Source organism: Argopecten irradians, chromosome 12 (genome assembly GCF_041381155.1).
Source record: "Argopecten irradians isolate NY chromosome 12, Ai_NY, whole genome shotgun sequence".
Taxonomy (NCBI): Eukaryota; Metazoa; Mollusca; class Bivalvia; order Pectinida; family Pectinidae; genus Argopecten; species Argopecten irradians.
Genome location: NC_091145.1, coordinates 1,917,318 through 1,936,223, shown reverse-complemented (window position 1 = coordinate 1,936,223; position 18,906 = coordinate 1,917,318). Strand labels below are relative to the sequence as shown.

The 18,906-nt window shown below is 37.7% G+C and overlaps 1 protein-coding gene across 1 annotated transcript; it reads right to left on the bottom strand.

The window, feature by feature from the left end:
* Positions 1 to 198: 198 nt before the first annotated feature.
* LOC138336072 (cell division cycle protein 123 homolog) lies at positions 199 to 17,755 on the bottom strand. Its single transcript, XM_069285358.1, has 12 exons — positions 17,491 to 17,755; positions 16,297 to 16,365; positions 15,468 to 15,519; positions 13,696 to 13,737; positions 13,375 to 13,470; positions 13,043 to 13,149; positions 12,413 to 12,543; positions 11,958 to 12,080; positions 9,333 to 9,361; positions 8,683 to 8,844; positions 8,398 to 8,532; positions 199 to 525 (listed from the first exon to the last, which is right to left on the bottom strand). Exons 1-12 carry the CDS (start codon positions 17,562 to 17,564, stop codon positions 472 to 474), a joined length of 1,074 nt encoding a protein of 357 aa, XP_069141459.1. The 5' UTR covers positions 17,565 to 17,755; the 3' UTR covers positions 199 to 471.
* Positions 17,756 to 18,906: the final 1,151 nt, after the last annotated feature.

The window sequence follows — 18,906 nt, the reverse complement described above, 5'->3', positions numbered from 1 at the left end:
CCGTATCCATACTCAGATGTCTGACTAAGATTGCCTGCTGTATTCCCCGTATCCATACTCAGATGTCTGACTAAGATTGCCTGCTGTATTTACTATATCCATACTCCCTGGCACCCTATCCCTATCAGTTTGACCTTTGAGATTTCCTTTTCCATCTCATATGTGACGTTATATCATGAAAAGACGGAATACTTATAATACTGTCAATTTTTATTCTTAATATTGATATAAAACAACTTTTACAATTTAATTGAAAAAATCCGTATCAAACAATGAGTGCTTGCACACAAGTGAAACTAGAATTTCAGCTTTTCTCATTTGATAAGGCTTCTCTGTAAGGCTGACCTGGTGGGGTACAACATCATAACTAACGTTCAGGATGGTAAGACTCCACTAACGTTTTGTTCAGCTTAACATTAGACTTTTTTTTTACAACCAATTGGCCTTTTCTACCATCATTATCTATCTTTGTCAATCTCCCTCATCAGATGAATGCTCTTGATCCTCACCCATTCGCTGAATTTTCTATGAAAACAAAAAATAACAACGTTTTGAATGAATGGAATATTCTTTTTTGGACAAAAACTAGAAAACTGATATATCAGAAAGAACCGTCCCAGTCAACCCTTATCTGGAGTAAAAGAGAGTCACACTTTAATACAAATTCTCATTTAAATCAAATTATTTTAAAATTTTGATTCTCGTAGAGGCCACTGTAGTCAACTATAATTATGGTATACATCCCCAAAACACTTTATATTGGACAATATTAAAATTTTGACCACTTTAGGTGTCATGGTGGCCAATCGGAAACCTCGGGAAACCAATTGTGATTACAGACAGACAAGTAAGACTTAACAGATAGAGACACACAGTGATCTCTATAGGCTTGAGCACCTGCATCTCCAATAAGGGGCAATAAGGGGCCTAATAAAGTGGACTGCATCTCCAATAAGGGGCAATAAGTGGACTGCATCTCCAATAAGGGACAATAAGGGTACTGCATCTACAATAAAGGGTCCCAATAAAGTAGACTGCATCTCCAATAAGGGGCAATAAGTGGACTGCATCTCCAATAAGGGACAATAAGGGGTCCTAATAAAGTGGACTGCATCTCCAATAAGAAGCCTAATAAATAAAGTGGACTGCATCTCCAATAAGGGGCAATAAGGGGCCTAATAAAGTGGACTGCATCTCCAATAAGGGACAATAAGGGGACTGCACCTACAATAAGGGGTCCCAATAAAGTAGACTGCATCTCCAATAAGGGGCAATAAGGGGACTGCATCTCCAATAAGGGACAATTAGGGGTCCTAATAAAGTGGACTGCATCTCCAATAAGAAGCCTAATAAATAAAGTGGACTGCATCTCCAATAACGGACAATAAGGGGACTGCACCTACAATAAGGGGTCCCAATAAAGTGGACTGCATCTCCAATAAGGGGCAATAAGGGGCATAATAAAGTGGACTGCAATTCCAATAACGGACAATAAGGGGACTGCACCTACAATAAGGGGTCCCAATAAAGTGGACTGCATCTCCAATAAGGGGCAATAAGGGGACTGCATCTCCAATAAGGGGTCCTAATAAAGTGGACTGCATCTCCAATAAGGGGCAATAAGGGGACTGCATCTCCAATAAGGGGTCCTAATAAAGTGGACTGCATCTCCAATAAGGGGCAATAAGGGGACTGCATCTTCAATAAGGGGTCCTAATAAAGTGGACTGCATCTCAAATAAGGGTCCTAATAAAGTGGACTGCATCTCAAATATGGGACAATAAGGGGACTGCATCTCCAATATGGGACAATAAGGGATCCTAATAAAGTGAACTGCATCTCCAATAAGGGACAATAAGGGGTCCTAATAAAGTGAACTGCATCTCCAATAAGGGGCAATAAGGGATCCTAATAAAGTGGACTGCATCTCCAATAATGGACAATAAGGGGTTCTAATAAAGTGGACTGCATTTCCAATAAGGGACAATAATGGGCCCTAATAAAGTGGACTGCATCTCAAATAAGGGTCCTAATAAAGTGGACTGCATCTCAAATAAGGGTCCTAATAAAGTGGACTTCATCTCCAATAAGGGGCAATAAGGGGACTGCATCTCCAATAATGGACAATAAGGGGTTCTAATAAAGTGGACTGCATCTCCAATAAGGGGTCCTAATAAAGTGGACTGCATCTCAAATAAGGGTCCTAATAAAGTGGACTTCATCTCCAATAAGGGGCAATAAGGGGACTGCATCTCCAATAAGGGACAATAAGGGGTTCTAATAAAGTGGACTGCATCTCCAATAAGGGCAATAAGGGGCCCTTATAAAGTTGACTGCATCTCCAATAAGGGGCAATAAGGGGCATAATAAAGTGGACTGCAATTCCAATAACGGACAATAAGGGGACTGCACCTACAATAAGGGGTCGCAATAAAGTGGACTGCATCTCCAATAAGGGGCAATAAGGGGACTGCATCTCCAATAAGGGGTCCTAATAAAGTGGACTGCATCTCCAATAAGGGGCAATAAGGGGACTGCATCTCCAATAAGGGGTCCTAATAAAGTGGACTGCATCTCCAATAAGGGGTCCTAATAAAGTGGACTCCATCTCCGATAAGGGACAATAAGGGGTTCTAATAAAGTGGACTGTATCTCCAATAAGGGAAAATAAGGGGTCCTAATAAAGTGGACTGCATCTCAAATAAGGGTCCTAATAAAGTGGACTTCATCTCCAATAAGGGGCAATAAGGGACTGCATCTCCAATAATGGACAATAAGGGGTTCTAATAAAGTGGACTGTATCTCCAATACAGGACAATAAGGGGTCCTAATAAAGTGGACTGCATCTCAAATAAGGGTCCTTATAAAGTGGACTTCATCTCCAATAAGGGGCAATAAGGGGACTGCATCTCCAATAAAGGACAATAAGGGGTTCTAATAAATTGGACTGCATCTCCAATAAGGGCAATAAGGGGCCTTATAAAGTTGACTGCATCTCCAATAAGGGGCAATAAGGGGACTGCATCTCCAATAAGGGACAATAAGGGGTTCTAAAAAATTGTACTGCATCTCCAATAAGGGCAATAAGGGGCCCTAATAAAGTGGACTGCATCTCCAATTAGGGACAATAAGTGGACTGCATCTCCAATAAGGGACAATAAGTGGACGGCATCTCCAATAAAGGGCCTAATAAATTGGACTGCAACTCCAATAAGGGGTCCTAATAAAGTGGACTGCATCTCCAATAAGAAGCCTAATAAAGTGGATTGCATCTCCAATAAGGGGTCCTAATAAAGTGGACTGCATCTCCAATAAAGCGCCTAATAAGTGGACTGCATCTCCAATAAGGGGTCCTAACAAGAGGCCCAGAGGGCCTGTATCGCTCACCTGGTTTGTAATGCCTAGTAAGGTTCATTGTTTCTTTTCTGAAGGAATTTGAATATTTACCTCTAATTCCCCTATTGGGCCCACTCTTTCTGCTCAAGGGGGTCAGAGCCAAAAATTATAGGAATTCTGTTAACCCCAAGGATGTTTCTGGGCCAAATTTGGTTAAACTCCAAGCAGAATTCTAAGACTAGTAGCGATTTATAGGATTTACCTAAATTTCCCTATTGGGCCCCGCCCCTCCTGCCCCCAGGGGGTCAGAGCCAAAATTTATACAAGTTCTATTCCCCTTCCCCCAAGGATGTTTCTGGCCAAATTTGGTTTCAATCCATGCAGAACTCTAGGACAAGTAGCGATTTATAGGATTTACCTCTATTTCCCTATTGGGCCCGCCCCTCCTGCCCCCGGGGGTCAGAGCCAAAATTTATATAAGTTCTGTTCCCTTTCCCCTAAGAATGTTTCTGGCCAAATTTGGTTACAATCCATGCAGAACTCTAGGACAAGTAGCGATTTATAGGATTTACCTCTATTTCCCCTATTGGGCCCCGCCCCTCCTGTCCCCAGGGGGTCAGAGCACAAATTTATACAAGTTCTGTTCCCCTTCCCCCTAGGATGTTTCTGGCCAAATTTGGTTACAATCCATGCAGAACTCTAGAACAAGTAGCAATTTATAGGATTTACCTAAATTTCCCCTATTGGGCCCCGCCCCTCCTGTCCCCGGGGGGGTCAGAGCCAAAATTTATACAAGTTCTGTTCTCCTTCCCCCAAGGATGTTTCTGGCCAAATTTGGTTACAATCCATGCAGAACTCTAGGACAAGTAGCGATTTATAGGATTTACCTTAATTTCCCCTATTGGGCCCCGCCCCTCCTGTCCTCGGGGGGTCAGAGCAAAAATTTAAACAAGTTCTGATCCCCTTCCCCCAAGGATGTTTCTGGCCAAATTTGGTTACAATCCATGCAGAACTCTAGGACAAGTAGCGATTTATAGGATTTACCTAAATTTCCCTTATTGGGCCCCGCCCCTCCTGTCCCCGGGAGGTCAGAGCCAAAATTTATACAAGTTCTGTTCCCCTTCCCCCAAGGATGTTTCTGGCCAAATTTGGTTACAATCCATGCAGAACACTAGGACAGGTAGCGATTTATAGGATTTACACTGTACCTCAATTTCACCTATTGGGCCCCGCCCCTCCTGCCCCCGGGGGGTCAGAGCCAATATTTATACAAGTTCTATTCCCCTTCCCCCAAGGATGTTTCTGGCCAAATTTGTTTTCAATCCATGCAGAACTCTAGGACAAGTAGCGATTTATAGGATTTACCTCAATTTCCCCTATTGGGCCCCGCCCCTCCTGTCCCCGGGGGGTCAGAGCAAAAATTTATACAAGTTCTGTTCCCCTCCCCCCAAGGATGTTTCTGGCCAAATTTGGTTAAAATCCATGCTGAACTCTATGACTAGTAGCGATTTAAAGGAAATGTTGACGGACAGACGGACGACGGACGGACGGACGGACGGACGGACGGACGGACGGACGGACGACGGACGACGGACGACGGACGCCGCGCCATGACATAAGCTCACCGGCCCTTTGGGCCAGGTGAGCTAATAAAATGGACTGTATCTCCAATAAGGGACAATAAGGGATCCTATTAAAGTGGACTGCATCTCCAATAAGGGGTCCTAATAAAGTGGACTGCATCTCCAATAAGGGGTCCTAATAAAGTGGACTCCATCTCCGATAAGGGACAATAAGGGGTTCTAATAAAGTGGACTGTATCTCCAATAAGGGAAAATAAGGGGTCCTAATAAAGTGGACTGCATCTCAAATAAGGGTCCTAATAAAGTGGACTTCATCTCCAATAAGGGGCAATAAGGGACTGCATCTCCAATAATGGACAATAAGGGGTTCTAATAAAGTGGACTGTATCTCCAATACAGGACAATAAGGGGTCCTAATAAAGTGGACTGCATCTCAAATAAGGGTCCTTATAAAGTGGACTTCATCTCCAATAAGGGGCAATAAGGGGACTGCATCTCCAATAAAGGACAATAAGGGGTTCTAATAAATTGGACTGCATCTCCAATAAGGGCAATAAGGGGCCTTATAAAGTTGACTGCATCTCCAATAAGGGGCAATAAGGGGACTGCATCTCCAATAAGGGACAATAAGGGGTTCTAAAAAATTGTACTGCATCTCCAATAAGGGCAATAAGGGGCCCTAATAAAGTGGACTGCATCTCCAATTAGGGACAATAAGTGGACTGCATCTCCAATAAGGGACAATAAGTGGACGGCATCTCCAATAAAGGGCCTAATAAATTGGACTGCAACTCCAATAAGGGGTCCTAATAAAGTGGACTGCATCTCCAATAAGAAGCCTAATAAAGTGGATTGCATCTCCAATAAGGGGTCCTAATAAAGTGGACTGCATCTCCAATAAAGCGCCTAATAAGTGGACTGCATCTCCAATAAGGGGTCCTAACAAGAGGCCCAGAGGGCCTGTATCGCTCACCTGGTTTGTAATGCCTAGTAAGGTTCATTGTTTCTTTTCTGAAGGAATTTGAATATTTACCTCTAATTCCCCTATTGGGCCCACTCTTTCTGCTCAAGGGGGTCAGAGCCAAAAATTATAGGAATTCTGTTAACCCCAAGGATGTTTCTGGGCCAAATTTGGTTAAACTCCAAGCAGAATTCTAAGACTAGTAGCGATTTATAGGATTTACCTAAATTTCCCTATTGGGCCCCGCCCCTCCTGCCCCCAGGGGGTCAGAGCCAAAATTTATACAAGTTCTATTCTCCTTCCCCCAAGGATGTTTCTGGCCAAATTTGGTTTCAATCCATGCAGAACTCTAGGACAAGTAGCGATTTATAGGATTTACCTCTATTTCCCTATTGGGCCCGCCCCTCCTGCCCCCGGGGGTCAGAGCCAAAATTTATATAAGTTCTGTTCCCTTTCCCCTAAGAATGTTTCTGGCCAAATTTGGTTACAATCCATGCAGAACTCTAGGACAAGTAGCGATTTATAGGATTTACCTCTATTTCCCCTATTGGGCCCCGCCCCTCCTGTCCCCAGGGGGTCAGAGCACAAATTTATACAAGTTCTGTTCCCCTTCCCCCTAGGATGTTTCTGGCCAAATTTGGTTACAATCCATGCAGAACTCTAGAACAAGTAGCAATTTATAGGATTTACCTAAATTTCCCCTATTGGGCCCCGCCCCTCCTGTCCCCGGGGGGGTCAGAGCCAAAATTTATACAAGTTCTGTTCTCCTTCCCCCAAGGATGTTTCTGGCCAAATTTGGTTACAATCCATGCAGAACTCTAGGACAAGTAGCGATTTATAGGATTTACCTTAATTTCCCCTATTGGGCCCCGCCCCTCCTGTCCTCGGGGGGGTCAGAGCAAAAATTTAAACAAGTTCTGATCCCCTTCCCCCAAGGATGTTTCTGGCCAAATTTGGTTACAATCCATGCAGAACTCTAGGACAAGTAGCGATTTTATAGGATTTACCTAAATTTCCCTTATTGGGCCCCGCCCCTCCTGTCCCCGGGAGGTCAGAGCCAAAATTTATACAAGTTCTGTTCCCCTTCCCCCAAGGATGTTTCTGGCCAAATTTGGTTACAATCCATGCAGAACACTAGGACAGGTAGCGATTTATAGGATTTACACTGTACCTCAATTTCACCTATTGGGCCCCGCCCCTCCTGCCCCCGGGGGGTCAGAGCCAATATTTATACAAGTTCTATTCCCCTTCCCCCAAGGATGTTTCTGGCCAAATTTGTTTTCAATCCATGCAGAACTCTAGGACAAGTAGCGATTTATAGGATTTACCTCAATTTCCCCTATTGGGCCCCGCCCCTCCTGTCCCCGGGGGGTCAGAGCAAAAATTTATACAAGTTCTGTTCCCCTCCCCCCAAGGATGTTTCTGGCCAAATTTGGTTAAAATCCATGCTGAACTCTATGACTAGTAGCGATTTAAAGGAAATGTTGACGGACAGACGGACGACGGACGGACGGACGGACGGACGACGGGACGACGGACGACGGACGCCGCGCCATGACATAAGCTCACCGGCCCTTTGGGCCAGGTGAGCTAATAAAATGGACTGTATCTCCAATAAGGGACAATAAGGGATCCTATTAAAGTGGACTGCATCTCCAATAGGGGACAATAAGGGGACTGCATATACAATAAGAAGCCTAATAAAGTGGACTGCATCTCCAATAAGGGGCAATAAGGGGACTGCATCTCCAATAAGGGGTCCTAATAAAGTGGACTGCATCTCCAATAAGGGGCAATAAGGGGACTGCATCTCCAATAAGGGGTCCTTATAAAGTGGACTGCATCTCCAATAAGGGGTCCTAATAAAGTGGACTGCATCTCCAATAAGGGACAATAAGGGGACTGCATATACAATAAGAAGCCTAATAAAGTGGACTGCATCTCCAATAAGGGCAATAATTGGTCCTAATAAAGTGGACTCCGTCTCCAATAAGGGGCAATAATTGGTCCTAATAAAGTGGACTGCGTCTCCAATAAGGGACAACAAGGGATCCTAATAAAGTGGACTGCAACTCCAATAAGGGGTAATAAGGTGCCCTAATAAAGTGGATTGCATCTCCAATAAGGGCAATAAGGGGCCCTAATAAAGTGGATTGCATCTTCAATAAGGGACAATAAGGGGACTGCATCTCCAATATGGGACAATAATTGATAGTAATAAAGTGGACTGCATCTCCAATAAGGGACAACAAGGGATCCTAATAAAGTGGACTGCAACTCCAATAAGGGCAATAAGGGGTCCTAATAAAGTGGATTGCATCTCCAATAAGGGCAATAAGGGGTCCTAATAAAGTGGACTGCATCTCCAATAAGGGGCAATAATGGGTCCTAATAAAGTGAACTGCATCTCCAATAAGGGGCAATAAGGGGCCCTAATAAAGTGGACTGCATTTCAATAAGGGGAAATAAGTGGCCCACATAAAGTGGATTCAGTTAAGTACTATGTAGTATACTTACCAGGTTAAGAAGGTCCATCATTTTGTAAGGATCCTCCCCACTAGTAAGGTCTTTGATGTCCTCAGGAATACCAAAGCAGGAGTAGGGGTGAGGCTGTACACCTTCAGGCTGTTCAACGAACCGAAAAACCAGGTCCTGATAAACAATATAAGGAATTAGTATTTTAAAATGTTGTCAGTGCTAGATAAGGTGGTATGAAATAAACATGAATACCTTTATTAGATTTCTTTTATTAAATAAAATGTACATGTACATGTTTCATGATAATATTTGTTTGTGTATTACCTGGTCTTTTGAAGTTTCCCCAGATGTCTCCACAGCTGTTGATTCTTGTGTTTGATCATTTTCCTGTCTTTCACCTTTCAGTCCCTCTAACTCATCCCATGTAAACAACAAACCGTCTGTCACAGGACCGAATGGATTAAAGTCTATCAAGAGTAGCTTCCCCTGTGCACAAATTCATAGTGAATAACGTATTCAAGAGTGAAGAAACTTTTACCTTGCCACTACTTTTATATACATATAATAAGCCACATCTTTTAATCAGTTGATACAAGGGTAATTGCAGGTTTGCTAGCTGTCAAACCATCCATGTACTTCACATTTTGTTTTGGATATGCTCCAACATAAATAAGTACAAGCCCTTCTGAACACGTGGTTCTGAACACGTGGTGTGGCAAGATACAACCTGGTGATTTGTCAATTAGGTAAGCAATATTTTAAAAAGGTACATACCGTACATCTAGTTTGTTCTGTCTTGGATACTACCTAATGTATTTTTATGTACTGGAAGATAAAACGTTTTGATAATAATATGCCATTATAGCATTTAATGTTAATTTTGGTGTATGTTCTAAAAAGTTTCTTATTATTTTGCATACAGGTTTGAACTTGATGCCTCAACTCTTACAAGTACAAATGTATTTTAAACTCACCTTGTCTCTCCTGTAGACATCAAATACATCTGAAAGTAAAGAATTGTACGAAATTATAAAAAGCTTATATCAAATTACAGCCTATCTCAAAACAAGAAAAATTCTAACCAATTTTGATTTAAGCAGAGTTGATAAGGACACAGTTGTTCATGGTTAGATATGTCATGTAATCAACATATTAAGAGCCAACACTTTCCACAAACATTGAGTAAAAATTAAAGCATTGTAGTTTCCATGTCTTTGTTTAATGCCATTGTAGAACAGGGAAAACCATACACTCCAGTCCAGGGCCCGAAGAGAATCAAACCTGGGTCTCCGGTGTGAAAATCTAAAATTACTAACCGAGCCAAAGAAGCATATGCGCACCATGAGCTGAGTGACAGAGACTACATTTAACAGTGTACAAACCACACTGACCCGCTCATTTTACACCTTTATATAAAGAGTAAGGATCAATTATTGACCCGCTCATTTTACACCTTTATATAAAGAGTAAGGATCAATCATTGACCCGCTCATTTTACACCTTTATATAAAGAGTAAGGATCAATTATTGACCCGCTCATTTTACACCTTTATATAAAGAGTAAGGATCAATCATTGACCCGCTCATTTTACACCTTTATATAAAGAGTAAGGATCAATCATTGACCCGCTCATTTTACACCTTTATATAAAGAGTAAGGATCAATCATTGACCCGCTCATTTTACACCTTTATATAAAGAGTTAGGATCAATCATTGACCCGCTCATTTTACACCTTAATGTGTACAAACAACACTGACCCGCTCATTTTACACCTTTATATAAAGAGTAAGGATCAATCATTGACCCGCTCATTTTACACCTTTATATAAAGAGTAAGGATCAATCATTGACCCGCTCATTTTACACCTTTATATAAAGAGTAAGGATCAATCATTGACCCGCTCATTTTACACCTTTATATAAAGAGTAAGGATCAATCATTGACCCGCTCATTTTACACCTTTATATAAAGAGTAAGGATCAATCATTGACCCGCTCATTTTACACCTTTATATAAAGAGTAAGGATCAATCATTGACCCGCTCATTTTACACCTTTATATAAAGAGTAAGGATCAATCATTGACCCACTCATTTTACACCATTATATAAAGAGTAAGGATCAATCATTGACCCGCTCATTTTACACATTTATATAAAGAGTAAGGATCAATCATTGACCCGCTCATTTTACACCTTTATATAAAGAGTAAGGATCAATCATTGACCCGCTCATTTTACACCTTTATATAAAGAGTAAGGATCAATCATTGACCCGCTCATTTTACACCTTTATATAAAGAGTAAGGATCAATCATTGACCCGCTCATTTTACACCTTTATATAAAGAGTAAGGATCAATCATTGACCCGCTCATTTTACACCTTTATGTAAAGAGTAAGGATCAATCATTGACCCGCTCATTTTACACACCTTTATATAAAGAGTAAGAATCAATCATTGACCCGCTCATTTTACACCTTTATATAAAGAGTAAGGATCAATTATTGACCCGCTCATTTTACACCTTTATATAAAGAGTAAGGATCAATCATTGACCCGCTCATTTTACACCTTTATATAAAGAGTAAGGATCAATCATTTGACCCGCTCATTTTACACCTTTATATAAAGAGTAAGGATCAATCATTGACCCACTCATTTTACACCATTATATAAAGAGTAAGGATCAATCATTGACCCGCTCATTTTACACATTTATATAAAGAGTAAGGATCAATCATTGACCCGCTCATTTTACACCTTTATATAAAAAGTAAGGATCAATCATTGAATTTATATGAAAACCTTTATATAAAGAGTAAGGATCAATCATTGACCCGCTCATTTTACACCTTTATATAAAGAGTAAGGATCAATCATTGACCCGCTCATTTTACACATTTATATAAAGAGTAAGGATCAATCATTGACCCGCTCATTTTACACCTTTATATAAAGAGTAAGGATCAATCATTGACCCGCTCATTTTACACCTTTATATAAAGAGTAAGGATCAATCATTGACCCGCTCATTTTACACCATTATATAAAGAGTAAGGATCAATCATTGACCCGCTCATTTTACACCTTTATATAAAGAGTAAGGATCAATCATTGACCCGCTCATTTTACACCTTTATGTAAAGAGTAAGGATCAATCATTGACCCGCTCATTTTACACCTTTATATAAAGAGTAAGAATCAATCATTGACCCGCTCATTTTACACCTTTATATAAAGAGTAAGGATCAATCATTGACCCGCTCATTTTACACCTTTATATAAAGAGTAAGGATCAATCATTGACCCGCTCATTTTACACCTTTATATAAAGAGTAAGGATCAATCATTGACCCGCTCATTTTACACCTTTATATAAAGAGTCAGGATCAATCATTGACCCGCTCATTTTACACCTTTATATAAAGAGTAAGGATCAATCATTGACCCACTCATTTTACACCTTTATATAAAGAGTCAGGATCAATCATAAATACATGTAAATGTGCGTAGGTTTGGAGGTAGGGCACAGCTGGAGTACCTGGAGAAGGACTTTATTGGTGATATTTTTGGGTAGTGTTACAAATCACTTACAGTTTTTACTGGGGAACTTCCCTGCCACCATGTGATAGAAAAAAGCTTTAATGTCCGATACAATCTCCTCCTTCATCATGGATATAAACTCATAATGTTCTGTGTGGTTCCTCTGACAAATAGCTGAGGAAAGAAGATTTTCAATATGTATATAATTCATGTTTCAGAATTACAGATCCCAGGCCCCTATTTCTCGAAACAAAAGTGCAGACTTTAGTCAAAACCTAAGTTTTTCTCCTTATGTAACTCATATGAAAATTTAGTTTTTGACTGAAGTTTGTTTCGAGAAATCGTGGGCAGATCTTACATATACAAATTTGATTATCTAATAAGACAATGAATAAACTTTTAAGGCATAAAATATATATATTACAAAGTGATACAAGCATTGTGTCGTACTGCACTATGAAATGTCCAGTTTATGTTTACATGTAGCATTGATGTATAGGTCTCACCTATTAACTTTCCATTTCTGACAAAACATCGAAATTCCATTCCTGAAGCTAGGTTCTGCCATTTTCTCAGAATAAGTTCATACTGAACTGTGATGTTGTTTCTGTTGTGACAATCCTTACAATGAAGAAACCTGTAAGTAAGATGTATTCCTTACAATGAAGAAACCTGTAAGTAAGATGTATAAGACGGGAGGGTATATAATTAAATTAAACTAAATTGCTCCGCAAGAGACAAGCAACATTCAAGCGAATTTGCCTGGAACCTGCCAAGGATCCGCACAAGCGAGATCGCTCTCACGGCGGTCCCGGCCTAGAAGAGATATTATCCGTCATTGTCTCCATTTCAGCTTTGACAAACATGCTACAATGATTGCTTAGCTATAAAATTACTGTATATATTCTTGAAATGATCCAATACATCGAGTTCTTGGATTGCTAGTGCACAGTTGATCTATGTCAAAGGTTTTTACTTTTAGTCGGTTCTTTGAATTTTGAAACAATGAAGTTTCACTGTGATATTGGGTTGCATAATTCAATATGTCAAATACATTTATACACATATATGTTATTTGTGGAATAAAAAAAATGAGCTTCTCTGAACATTGGACACATATAGATTTTGTTACTTACGGCTGTGTAAGATCATGTGTGATAAACTCGGAACTCTTCAACAGGAGGTAGACATCACTAGGACACGTACACCTTAATGTCTTATCAAAGGAAATCCATGTGGCATCCTAGAGGAAAAGAAAACAAGAGGGATGTAATTACATGCATTATACATGTATTGGTGTCTGGTAAAGGTAATTCAACAATTGAAAATTGAGGAAATGTACATGGGATGTAAAGGTCTGTAGGAGTCCCAGACACTTGTAATTAATGTTTGCGAGTTCAGAGTAAAGAGAGATAATTTCCATTAATCACACAAGAAAATTAGTCAGTTAACAGGAAGACGTACTAACCCTTGGGGCACTCCAGTTTAACTTTGGGAACACTGATCCTCCTAAAGTCTTGATGATTTTCTTCATCAAACTCTCAAATTCAGGAAAACTCGGCATCTGAAAAATATGGTTAGTTCTTTCACAACTTCTTATTCATATAATATTGCTTTTTGCAATACATTTGTATAGCAAATAAACTGTGTAACTCATAATATTGAGAATTAACTTAATGAACATGAAACTTTAAAAAGATCTTGGATGAAAAATTCAACTTTTAAATATGGACATGCAGGTTATAAGCTTGAAGAATGTTTGTAGAACTTCTTGTCTACATATTCTTACCTCTGTCTCTGAGCTGTCAGCTGCATCCCAGTCAACATCAAGCTACAAAAAAGCAGGACCAAGAAATATCAATCTGTATTCAGAAATATCAATCAGTATTCAGAAATATCAATCAGTATTCAGAAATATCAATCTGTATTCAGAAATATCAATCAGTATTCAGAAATATCAATCAGTATTCAGAAATATCAATCTGTATTCAGAAATATCAATCAGTATTCAGAAATATCAATCTGTATTCAGAAATATCAATCTGTATTCAGAAATATCAATCAGTATTCAGAAATATCAATCAGTATTAAGAAATATCAATCTGTATTCAGAAATATCAATCTGTATTCAAACATATCAATCAGTATTCAGAAATATCGATCAGTATTCACAAACCTCTACATTATCATTAATATGTACATCCAGTTTTCATAAATTAACTATGTACTCATTATGAATGAATATGTAATTAGCTATTAAATATAATTGCAAGATAAATATTTTAGCTTCTTTACGCATTAGTTAAAGATGCTCCACCGCTGACAAATGGTATTTTTTCACTTTTATAAACAGGAGCAGACGATTTAGTATTTTTCTTCAGTTACAAAAGTTACTTACTTTAGACCATTACCACCATTGAAAAGTTTCAACTTCTAATTTCACTTCAAGTTAAAAATATAAAAAAAATAATTAATTGCATCCCGAAAAAATTCCGTACCACTATATCCTATATGGAATGAAATACTGATTGCCCATGCACCAAAGGCGAAGTAAATTATTTTATATTATTTTTTGTGTTAATCATACACATATATTCACGATTAAAGACCAATTATTGTTCAAATGATGAATATCATTTATGCTTTGTCCGTGGCGGAGCATCTTTAAATACACTAGCCAACTCATAGAGTAAACTGATAGTAATTCACATCACTTAATACTTGTTTTATTGATTCTTGTTGTCTTTTTTTGTTTTAGTTTTTTTTTTTTGTAAATTCTTTTTTCATTTGAGCTATTTGAGATTTTATTTCTGCTATTTTAGATTGGAAAAATTCTACAATCAATCTAACTTACTGACGGAGTTACACATGGATCGTTATCAAGTCTTGTTTCTGTAACCAAACCATACAGGTAAAGGGAGATAACTGTCCTATTTTTGTTGTACAGTGTACCGTAAAGCTAGTTGCTTTATAGTATATAATTTTGTAGCACTTTTTTTCGAAACTTTGGGAATGGGGCCTATGGGTTTGAACTTTTGAAAATGTGTGACAAAATTTAGTTTTGGGAAAAATGATAAAATGTAAAGCACATAGTGATGAATAGGATTATAAATTTCTAACACAGCTTAAGTACATAAGTTTCTGAAAGTTTCTGAAGCAATAATACGGAAAAAATGTGAATTTAATAATTAGCTCAACCAAATTGTTTCGATAATTAAGTAATGTTAAGTTAGAGAAATTTAAGGCTTCAAATGGGAAAAAAATTAGAGGTTTAGGAATTGGGCCATATTCACTCATCCCGAAATCATGCAGAAAAAATACATGGTCTGTATATTATAATGATAGAAAATCCACCAGAAATTTCGTAAAAAAATCTCAACAAACAAAAACAAAGAAACACAAAACAAAAACAAAGAAACACAAAACAAAAACAACAGCACATGACTGTCTATGTTGTGTAAAAGACACGTCTGCACATGTGTGTATTTAACTATCACTGTAGCCGATACTTTATAATTCTACCACTGTATTTTAAATACAATGCCATTTTTTTTATTGTACCTCTTCTCCTTCAATATCGTCCTCATCATGTTTTCCACTTGCTGTCACAGACCTACAACAGAATTAAATCATTAAAACCAATATCAACTACTATTAAAGGCATACAACTTTTCCGAAACTGATTTTGATTTTTAAAATGGGAAGGTAAAACGAGATTGATAATTTTGTAGATCTTAAGCCACAAAAATTACCGTTAACACAACACTCATCATCATCTTCTGAAAATTTTAATTAAAGATGCTCCACCGCCGACAGAGCATAAATGATATTCATCATTTGAACAATAATTGGTGTTTAATCGTGCATATATATATATAATTAACACAAAATATAATATAAAATAATTTACTTCGCCTCTGGTGCATGCGCAATCAGTAATTCATTCCATATAGGATATAGTGGCACGGAATTTTTTCGGGATGCAATTAATTATTTTTTATATTTTTAATTTGAAGTAAAATTAGAAGCTCAAACTTTTCAATGGTGGTAATGGTCTAAAGTAAGTGACTTTTGTAACTGAAGAAAAATACTAAATCGTCTGCTCCTGTTTTCAATAGTGAAAAAATACCATTTGTCAGCGGTGGAGCATCTTTAAAATAAATAATGTTAATTTTTATAATGCGGGTCATCTTATGTTTCCCGTCGTCGTCTAAAATAACGCACGGTAGTTGAATATCACTCGCCAGACAGCAAAACAGTGAAATGATTCTCCACAGCTATCATATATTTACACAGAAATCTTGCATATATTTGGTGTTGTAACCTCATCTTAGGCCATCGATATATGTTTATTTATGTTATTATTGTTTTTACTTATTTTTTTACTTACTGTTCAGGAAGAACAACACCATCTGCTTGTAAGTAGTCGAGGAATTCCTTTGGGAGAGGTAGTATGTGGCTAGTAAAGAGAACAAGATAAAAGTTAACATTAAATCTATCGTTAGAAAACATATTAGATTTCATGTACAAATGTACTCTTTCATTTTGTAAAAGATATTTATAAACTCTTACACACAACCTAAATATACAACTTTACCGCGAGCTTTCGATGACTACTGTCCATCTAGGTCAAATTGTTGACACTAGGTGGCATGGTTACGCCACTCGCAGACGTTTACCATAGATTAGTGACAGATGGTATCTCCCCTGCCATCTCTGACAAGGTTCTTGGGCTAAAGCCTGCTGTATGTGAACTCCTTTATCACCCACTGAAGCCAGTCCTATTACTCCTATACTCTCTGTCCAGTAAGGTACCACATAATATTTCTATTATAGTTTCGATATGATATCTCTCATTCTATATATTGATGTCATTTTACTGATTGTGATGCAATACATCAAACGTAATGCCTTTATAATGATGAGATGATAGAATTAAGATTTATATATATTAAAACTTTAAGATAAATGTATGTACACAGGAAAATAAATAGGTTTTCAATAATTGTCTTTCCAACAGGAACTTGTATATGCCTACTGACTCGTCAATCATGTACAGTAAGGACGTATATGAGAAGGATAAGTCACACTGGGTTTTGGGCATGTAGAGCACAGGAGCTTTTGTGTTTGCACTGACCGTGATGTTGGGCGATGACTGATTTTCCTTTTATATCAACCGGCACAGCCTTTGATGAAGCTTGCGGTTGCGAGGGTTACCGTCTTACTTTCTGAAGCGTGCTGTCATTTCAGAAGCTGTCGTATTTTTTAACGAAAATTTTAGAATTTCTTCCGTCCTTAAAGCAAGTACTAAACGTTGTGAAATTTAATTAACTTTACATTGGTATTTCGTTGGACTCGATAAGACAAGTATTTGTTGAGAAGAACGGGTTTTATTCCCGGTTCATAGGCGTCTCGCGTGGTGTTTAGTGGTGTAAAGAGACAGTGACGAATCCTTCTCACTTATAACTGTTATATTTAACAGTATAAATTCTTAAAGTCAACTGAAAGTAGCAGAAACGTGAAGACTGAAAATATCTTCATGTTTATTTTGATTTACCATGTTAACGTACTTATTGAAACAAACCTCTTAATTGTAATGTCTTTGAACTTCGGATACCATGCAGAAAATACACAGTTCAAAACGTCTTGAGTGTCCATTTTGGAGATTTAGTAAAAATATTCGCTTTTTGAAGTTAAATTCAAACAGTCAAATGGTACTGTAGATTCCTTTCAATATTTCCTGACATGATTTCAGTCCATATATAAGTGAAAATTAATGTGATGAAAACATTCAAAATATTGCAGCAGATGTCTTCCTTGCGTCAGCCAAGTTGTAAACAAAATACACATGCACGTTAGAGAGTGCTATAACAAGGGAGGTAAGAAAAAAACCCCTTAAAATTCGAGAGTTGTCTCCCATCAAACACAAAGTTTCTTCCACTATGCCTACTAGGGCTAGCAAGATGGTTTAAAAAAGTGTAATAAATTATATATATATATATATATATAATATGTAATAAAACCACAGAAGTTGATTAGCTATTTAAAAAAGAAGTCATTATGATGGCAGATTATATTAAAGGCATCAACGAACGTTAACATGTTAGGATGAAGAATCTACACGGTATCGATAAAACGTAAAATTGATATTGAGAACAAAATTCAATATAAATAAACATTTAAAAAGAGTGAAAACATATCATGTATTTAAATGACGTGTCATGAAAAAAATGTATCCTATCATTTTAAATGAAAGAAAATTACGTATATCAACATCTACAAGAATAAACAACAAGTCTTGAAACGTTGTTAAATTTTCATTTGTAATAACATCTGTTATAAAACATCTGTAGACTTGCTGATGCTGACTCGCTGTTTATTTTCATCATTTGATATCAATATTAGATATAACTTGAACCGAATTTAATCGAATAGAAACACTGGACATTCTTGCAATATTGTGTTGGTTTTTGTTGTTTTTTTTTTTTGGTTTTTTTTCAAAATGTGTATTGATATTCTTTCTCAGCACATAAGGACATATTTCCCTCATTAAATACATTTTTTTACATGTTCTATTATACCGGTAGCATAATTATACATGCTGTAAATTTTAAGAAAAAACTTTCTTTAGAAATATTGAAATATGACAAGGACAGTGATTATATTACTATTCATGAAACTCATGACTGAATACAGACTTCAATGCTGTAAATATTAACAAATACTTCTAATAATCTGATCAATATTACGTTTTTTTATCAATTTTGTTTTTACATTTTAGTCATCAAAACAAAAATTATAAAACGTGACAGATTAAGAATTTTCTACAAAAGCAGTAAAAAGACCCAGTTTTGTTTTAATCAGATTACCGTCGTAGATATCATTTCGCTCCAAAACCTATATTTTGAAAACGAGCTCCGTTAATTATTTTTAATTTGAGTGTTAGTATTGAGACAACGATATAAACTAGCCATTTCACCTCGTTCGTAAATAACACCGG

Excerpts from the sequence above, each read along its gene's own strand:
- LOC138336072 (XM_069285358.1), bottom strand. The coding sequence starts at position 17,564 with ATGGACACTCAAGACGTTTTGAACTGTGTATTTTCTGCATGGTATCCG. Across the intron at positions 15,520-16,296 it reads GGTGTTGTTCTTCCTGAACA|GTCTGTGACAGCAAGTGGAA; the intron begins GTAAGTAAAAAA and ends ATTCTGTTGTAG. Across the intron at positions 8,845-9,332 it reads ATGTCTACAGGAGAGACAAG|GGGAAGCTACTCTTGATAGA; the intron begins GTGAGTTTAAAA and ends ATTTGTGCACAG.